This window comes from Hydra viridissima, unplaced genomic scaffold (genome assembly GCF_058129835.1).
Source record: "Hydra viridissima isolate aposymbiotic clone 2 unplaced genomic scaffold, HvirCarnegie_v1 scaffold_9, whole genome shotgun sequence".
In the NCBI taxonomy this organism is placed as follows: domain Eukaryota; kingdom Metazoa; phylum Cnidaria; class Hydrozoa; order Anthoathecata; family Hydridae; genus Hydra; species Hydra viridissima.
The window spans coordinates 5,258,255-5,266,440 of NW_028324308.1; the positions used below are offsets into that span (position 1 = coordinate 5,258,255).

Sequence of the window (8,186 nt, forward strand, 5' to 3'; positions counted from 1 at the left end):
GAAAATCACCTATTAACTGGAATGATAACCTTAAATAATTAAATAATTGTAATTAAATTCCAAACCTATTTACAAATCATATTTATCTTAAAAAAAAAAAAAAAAATCATTGTATAATCATTACATAGAGAATTTCATGATTTTTTTAATCAATAACTTTTAATTAACTCAATTTATTTAGAAACATTTTGGTATTCACAAAAAAACCCCGCATATTTTCTGAAAACATTCAAAATACAGCTCCATCAAATTCAATTTAACAAAAAATAACTTTTTTTTTTTAAAAAAAAAACAAAAAAAATACTTATTAATATAAATATAATAATTGTTTACCTAACATTAAAAATATAAAATATAAAATCCAAATTCCTAGATTTAATGACTTCTATCATCAAAAAACGTTTTGTTTAAAAGTTTTTGTATTTAAAAATGTAAACAAAAAGTAAGCAAGTATTGGAAAAAGATAAGTTTCTTTTAGCAAAATATAGCAAGTTTAAATAAAACATACAACTGTTAACAGACTCAGTCAGTAAAAAGAGTAAAGAAATGAGATTATATTTTTCGGTTTAATATAAATATAGTATCATTGTTTAATAAAAGTCCATATAACAGACAATATTAACATTTGTAATTAAATTTGTGTGTATGTATCATAAAATATTTTTCAAATAACAATCCTTGAGTTAGAGCCTTGACCTAACTCTCTTAACTTTATTTCATTTTTCATATTGGGCTCTGATGTTTGCGTGTGCCAAACTAAAATCTAAAAAATAGAATAACAAACAATACCCAGGATTAAAATAAAATTTCATGATAGATATCAATTAATCAAAATAACTTTTTAAAAATTTTACAGAAAACATTAAAGTATAAAAGATAAAATTTTTAAAAAAGGAAAACCTTTTGACAATCCTCCGCTTTTGCTTCGATATCCTCTTTAGTTATTCCTAATTTTTCAAGAAAATCTGTTTCTAAATATCCTCTTTTAGCTTCTAAATTAATATAAACATCCTTTTTCTTTAAAATTATATCTAAGTTTAAAGCAAATGCAGCCATGTCGATTGGGAACTTTCTATTATGTTCCCAGGCAGTGTAAAAACTTAAAACTTTGCCATTCTTGCAAATAGGACCTTCCCAACGCAACCCTCCTACTAATGCAACAGGCCACATTGAAATTTTATTGGTGTTTCTCATCTAAAGAAAACTGAATTAAGTTCAGGGTAGAGTAAATTATGCTTAATATAGTTTTTTTATGTCATCAGGTTGTATTTTATAGCAGTTTTTTTTTTAGCAGTATCTAAAGTTGATTTTAAAAAGTTAACTTAATCAAAAGCAATATACTAGATACTTCTCTAAATAAGTTCTCATGATAAGTGTTGTCATCATCAGCAAAGTAAACAACTCCATCATTTATCTGACCGGTGCTATTTTCACGTAACCATTTAAGGCCTAAATTTCGCTGATCAACCCCTCTATGCTTTTTCCATCGTGGGTCATTTTGCTTTCTGACTAAATCATTTGTTGTAGGAACATAAAGATGAGTATATTTTAATTTTGATTCTTCAAGTACATTTTTCACTAAATCTGTTTGCATATTGCTATCTTCTATAACTATCCAATGTATATAATCAAGTAATTTTAAAGTATTTGACATACGAACTAAATCAGCTTGCTGTGTCAAGCGACTGTAAGTAGGAGTTATTAAATATAATGTTTTAAGTTCATTTTTTTTATATTTGTGCTTAAAAGCACTTAGCTGTTTCTTGAGAGAGACTATCTCCTGTACTGTGTACTTTATTGATGCATTATAATCCCCTAATTTAATGAAAGAAAAATTTAATTAAAAAAAAAAAAAAAAAAAGACAAAAATGAAAGAAGAAAAGTTTTAATTCTTTTGGCATTTTTGTTGATATAAATATTTCTTTTAAAAATCCTGTGGTTTAAAAATATACTATGGCAAAAATATTTTCTATTTCTCTTTTAAAAACTCTTATGCAATAAGATATAAAGATGGAAACCTTATTTTAAAAAATGTTCTTTTTTTGTAAAGTAATTCTAAATAGTAAAAAAATTCAGATACAAAATGTGATTTGTACCAACAGGTATTTTTAAACTTAGCAACTATACCATTTCTGCTATGAATTAATGATAAATCATTAAATGATCCAGTATATGCCTATATACCGTGATGGAAATATTGTGATAACATTAAAACATTTACTCGCATAAAAAGTTTTACTTTTGCAATTTCAAGAAATGATTTTAAAAAAAAAGATTGTAAAGCGACAAAAGATTAACACAATATTTTTTAATATTTAAAATAATCTTTTAAGAAAAATTTGAAATAAAATTATTTTTACTTTTGTGTGTATGTTAATAAATATGATATTAATTATTACAATTATTACTAATTACAATTAATACTAATAATAAGATTTTCTATCACAATAACAAATATAAAAAAATTTGTCTTTTCCAAAAAAAAAAACATACCAGATCGACACAATCCATATAAAAATATGAATATACAGCATATAAACACTGCAGGGAAAAGTAGAACTTTTTTCTGAAACCACCAAATCATTATATTGTTGTAAAACAATGCCAATACCTTTGTAGTAGCAAATGATAAACAACTTTTATTTTAAGTATAACATACCTAAACACATATGTAAGCGAATTTTTATAACATTAATGTAAATATGTATTATATTTATTTCGAAAAACTAAAATTATTATTATAAAGAAAGCAATTAGAATGAATTTTTTTTTTCATTATAGCTAGACAAATAATTTGCATAAGATTTCTTTTTAGAAGATTAGGCGCTTAATATTGCAATCCTGGTTGATATTGCGAAAAAAGCATTTCAAACCCGAAGCTTTTTTTTACAGCGCTAATTTTTTATTACTACGATATTGAAAAAGATACATAAACTGATCTCTAATCAAGTCAATTTTTAATTACTTTTATTATTTATTTTTATCATTATTATTTATTTATTATTATCAGTATATAATAATATATTAATTAAAATAATATCAGTAGTTGCATGCCAACCATAAAGTAAATTATTGGCAGGTCAATTCACGGTTTAGATGACGTCATTAGCTGGAGGCGAGTTAAAAAAAAAAAGAAAACATTATCGACTTGAACTAAAACTTGTTTTTTATTAATAAATTTGCATAATTTTACAAGTGTACACACACGCACACACACACACACACACACACATTCATATATTACCAAGATTAATCAAATGACATTGCCTTTTAATGTTTTCAATGTTTTACTTAAAAGTTACTATTAATCAAAGTAACATGAAAAATATTTAGTTAGTTAAAATTTAAATTAATTAAAATTTAAATTATGTTCTCTCATCTTTGTAGCCACCTGCTAGCGCCAATAACCGGTTTACATACTCGTAGCATTCTGCGTAAAAATACTTTCCAATTCTTGAAAATCTATTTTGTGCCACTCACTTTTAAATTTTTGCCAGATATCCTTTTCACTTTTGAGCATTAATTTTTTGGACATTTTGTCTAAATTCATCCCATAAAATTTAAATAGGGGAAAGATTGAGCGATTGGTGGAGGACAAATGATTCTTTTAATTATTTTTCATTTTCTAATTCACTTAAACAATTCCTTAGAAAGATTTGAGGATTGTTTTTGGGTTATCATCTTCTTGAAAAATGATTGGTTTTCTAATTATTCAACTTCCTGAATGAATGGTATGATTTTTTAAAATGCCTAAATACACTTCTTTCGTCATTATTCCGTCTATTTCAACAATATTAACAATATCATTACCATCAAAACAACCCCACACCATGGCAATACCTCCGCCATGTTTTACAGTTAGCACTGCACACTGTTTCATTATCCCTTCACTAACATTTCTTCGAGTAAACTTCCTTCTTTTAGAACCAAAAATTTGGAATTTAAACTCGTTGGTTTAAAGAATATTTCTAGTCATCAACAGCTAATTGTTCATATTGCTTTGCCCACTTTAGTCTTTTTTTTGTTATTTCTTATGTGTGTGTACACTTGTAAAATTATGCAAATTTATTAACAAAAAGCAAGTTTTAATTCAAGACGATAATGTTTTCTTTTTTTTTTTTTTTTTTTTAGCTCTTTTTAAATTTCATTAAAAAAGAAATGGTTTTCTTGCGGCTATTTTACCTCCAAGCCTTACTTCTGATCATTTCTTCTGCGCTGTTGTCACAGATATTGGATTTTCTCGGGTACTCTTTGCAATTTCTGGGGCAGTTAGTCATCTATTTCTTTTACTTGTGGTAGTTCTTTTGTCTTCAGTAGCAGAGATTCGCTGACATCCTGATCTTTCTGAATTCCACTTTTTTCTTTCTTTATTATGATATTCCATTGAAGTAGAAATTTTAAATTTTTTTACAACTAGAATGTTTTTCATACTAGCAATGTAAAGATTGCTGATTTTTGCCAGTTATCATTTAAAAATGTCAAAATTACAACTATTATCGAACTTCACTCTGGCAAAACTCTACCATTACTTAATCTTTGAAATAAAATACGAAAAATTAAATGTTTATGTTTATTAGCGTCTTAACCTTAACATGAACATTGGTCTTGAAAACTGCGGAAGTTATTGTGGTTTTTTTAAAGAGTATATTTAGGTAAAGAAACCGTAAATACCCATTTGAGACAACATGAAAGCATTTACTGGTAAACTTAAAATTAAAGCATTTTTTAAAAAAATGTCATTCGATTAATTATGGACGGAAGTGTGTGTGTTTGTGTGTGTGTGTGTGTGTGTGTGTGTGTGTGTGTGTGTGTGTGTGTGTGTGTGTGTGTGTGTGTGTACATATATCTATAACGCATGTTTATAGTAGAAGACCGATCGGCTTTTCATCAAGTTCAACATGCCAGCAGTGAAAACCTGGTGTTGGAATAGCATTTAAAGGCATATGGGATTCAAGTTATATACAATTATTGGACAAATAATTGCTAAACACGTCTGTTAACTATGCATATATATTCAAGGCGACTAATTTGAGGGAGTCAAACATATTCAGTGATTGAAAAACACCTAAGTTTAGAAAAATCTTTAGACTTTTGAGAACAGAGAAAATCTTATGCATACCACGTACCATCAATAGGTGATTAATTGAGTGAGTCCAAGTATATTGCATAATTTTATTTTAATGAGTTTTTTCAAGGCGACTTTTCTTATCAAAAAATTTCATTTTTTAAAACTGTAATAAACAAAACTTGAAAATAATTGCATCTCAAAAATTATCAAAATCCTATCATTTATATTATTAAATAAATTTCATTGAAAATCAAATACATATTATTTTCCCATCAGATACTTTGTTTTCTTCGTAACCTGATTTTTTTGTTCGAACTACTTTACGTGGCTTATGAAAATAACTGAAGATTCTAATCGGTGTTTTCTCTAAACCTCAGTCATCGCAGGTTGCTGGAGCGGGTGCTTTACCTGCACCAGGAAAAGTTAGTAGAAGTAGGCTTTTTTTTTGAGAGGGGGTGTTAATTTTTTGAGAGGGGGTGTTAATTATGAGACAGAAAATAAATTTCATGTTTGCATCAACATACATTACAACATATAAGTATATTAACATAAATTACAACATATAAGTATATCAACATACATTACAACATACAAGTATATTAACATACATTACAACATATAAGTATATTAACATACTCTTCCAAGATAATAGTTAATACATGTATTTATATTTGAATACATTAGTAATGATATCGAGGCTTCGTTTTAATCAACTTTAAATCACTGTTATATTTATCAACTATTATACTTATTTAGGTTGATAATTTTTGATTTTGACTAAAAAAAATCATTAGTTAGACTGCTTGATACTCTGAAAATAAAAATGAACAATATTGCCAAATAAAATGTTTACAAAAGTTGTAATACTTTTATGCAAATATACAAATATACAATAAAAAAATACATTAAAAAACGTTTAAATCTTTAAAAACGTTTTCATCTTGTGCAACCTTCCCCTGTTACGTTTTTGGGCATGTATTCTTCTTTTTTATCAGCAGTTTAAATAAGCAAAACTAAAACGATGTTAATTGTCTTGCTGTTATTTTACTCCGCGTGGTTATACATTCACCAAACTTAGCCGTTTTTTACGGATGAATGATAGATAAATTAGTTATAACTGAGTCTGAGCAGGAGAGAGTGAGGCACTATGATCAGGTTTTTCATACTTTCGACATTTTAAGAAGAAATACGAAATTTTTCACTAGAAAAGTATATCATTTGGTAGCATTAATAGCTTATTTTTTTAAATTTAATATTCAGTATCCTTCAAAATGAATCATACGGCCATCGAAAGTCTCAGTGTTAGGAGTTTATTGCCAATTTTTTATTTTTTGTTCTTTTTTTCATTTTCTTGAGTCACTGTCCAATGCTTTAAAAGTGGTCTACCATATAATGACAAGTTAAGAAAAGGTCACCCAAATAAGACAAGAAACAGCAACTGAAATTAAAAACCTTCATTAAAGATATTTATGATGAGCTAAAAAAGCTTGGCTTTAAAACTAAACATGTATTCAGATAGCAAATAGTGCAGAGTTTGTTTTATTTGACAATTAAAAACACGAAATTTAAAAAAAAACAAAAAATTTTATTGTGAAATTTCAGAGCGTGTTTTTATACAAAATGACGTAATTCAACGAATAAAAGTTTGTTTTAAAATATTCATTCAGAAAAATTTGGTAAGTATTTCAAATTTATATATATTTAATATGAAGGCACCCTCTATATCTTTCTAAGTCTCAAAAATATTTTTTTGACAACAGATGGAGAAGACAAAGAAATATGTGGCTTTACCAATTCGTGATTTGATTGAGACTGGAAAAGCGATAAAAATGGGAAACTATTTTTAAGGAAAGTAGTAACAAAATACAAACTTCCCAAGGTCACAGTGCAGAACATTATATAAAAGTAAAAGAAAACTGGAAAATTAGAGCATCTCCCAGAACAAAGTCGTAAATAATCAACATAGAAAATAAAGAAAATAAATAGTGCCATATGATTAAATTAGTAAAAATTGAATATAATCGGATCTTACAGCCGTCGACGAGTACGGAGAAAAAAGGGAAAAGCTCTAAAGTTTAAAAGTTTATACACTGTGGTGCAGGAGAAGTTATAGTCTAAATTACTATGATTTGGTTTGGGGTTGGAAACTTCAAGTTTTTTAATGAAATCCTGAAAAAGGAATATATCTAGAAATTTTACAAAGAGATCTCCAGATTTAGCAAAAAAATTGTGATTAACATGTAGATACACCTTCCAAGAGGATAACCATATCGTCATGATCATAAAAAGTTGCTATAAGAAAAAAAGATAAGAGACTTGACTGGCCACTTTAATCTTCACCTCAAAATTTAATTGCTATTAATTAACTAATTATTATTCATTACCTAAATTATGAGACTTAGTTTGTAGTAAATAAAATTATTTTTACGCAAATAATTTTTCATTTAATGACACAGTTTTTGAATCGGTCAACTATTTGCAAAATAAAAAATTAAACATGCCATACTATGTACCCCATGTGTAGGGGGACCATGGAACAACATGTTTTAATCTTTAATTTCATGCATATTTTAAAGACGACTTTATTCTCATTGTAAGCTACTTAATCCAAGTTTAACAATTCAGTTACTGAAAGTTAAACTTGTATGCAGCCATTTCACGTCGTAACAGCACGACATTTTGTTTAAAATCATCATATTTGAGAGATTGTAAATTAAAAGCTTTTTATTCCCACTAACAATTTAAGTGATCACATCGTTTTAACTATTATTTAAGAATTTAATATTATAAGTTCTAAAAACGTAGATTTTGAGTAAACTGTCAAGCTGTGAGATCCAGAAAACAACACATTCAATCATTGTTGGTGGGTTTTTATTTAACCTAACAGTTGATTTTTTTTTTCTTCTTTATTTAATACAGTTCGAACATGTGACGTCACAATGGTTAAAGAACTTTTTCGATGACTTGGTAAAAACACTTTTTATTTCGCTGGGTAATTTTTTTGTTTTTTTTTGTTTGTCTGCGCTTGAATTTCGAATCGGACCTGTGTATCATAGGCTGTGTTTTTTCATCTTTTCATCTGCCAACATTTTTTTTGGTCCAACTTTTGGAAATAGTA

General features: G+C 27.1%; 1 protein-coding gene across 4 annotated transcripts; it reads right to left on the reverse strand.

Annotated features, from left to right (window-relative positions):
• Positions 1 to 494: 494 nt before the first annotated feature.
• On the reverse strand, positions 495 to 2,691 carry LOC149883693 (galactosylgalactosylxylosylprotein 3-beta-glucuronosyltransferase 3-like). 4 transcript variants are annotated; one of them, XM_090096970.1, is made up of 4 exons: positions 2,494 to 2,691; positions 1,349 to 1,815; positions 901 to 1,194; positions 495 to 763 (listed from the first exon to the last, which is right to left on the reverse strand). In XM_090096970.1, the coding sequence occupies exons 1-4, from the start codon at positions 2,582 to 2,584 to the stop codon at positions 665 to 667; spliced, it is 951 nt and encodes a 316-aa protein (XP_089953096.1). In that variant the 5' UTR covers positions 2,585 to 2,691; the 3' UTR covers positions 495 to 664. The 4 variants fall into 4 exon arrangements, with proteins under 4 accessions (XP_089953096.1, XP_089953097.1, XP_089953098.1 ...); XM_090096971.1 differs by lacking the exon at positions 495 to 763 and having other exon boundaries at positions 1,042 to 1,204; XM_090096972.1 differs by lacking the exon at positions 495 to 763 and having other exon boundaries at positions 1,042 to 1,194; positions 1,342 to 1,815.
• Positions 2,692 to 8,186: the final 5,495 nt, after the last annotated feature.

Coding starts and splice junctions, on each gene's coding strand:
- LOC149883693 (XM_090096970.1), bottom strand. CDS start 2,584: ATGATTTGGTGGTTTCAGAAAAAAGTTCTACTTTTCCCTGCAGTGTTT. Junction 1,195..1,348: donor ATGAGAACTTATTTAGAGAA/GTATCTAGTATA, acceptor AGTTTTCTTTAG/ATGAGAAACACCAATAAAAT. Junction 764..900: donor AAGCGGAGGATTGTCAAAAG/GTTTTCCTTTTT, acceptor TCTATTTTTTAG/ATTTTAGTTTGGCACACGCA.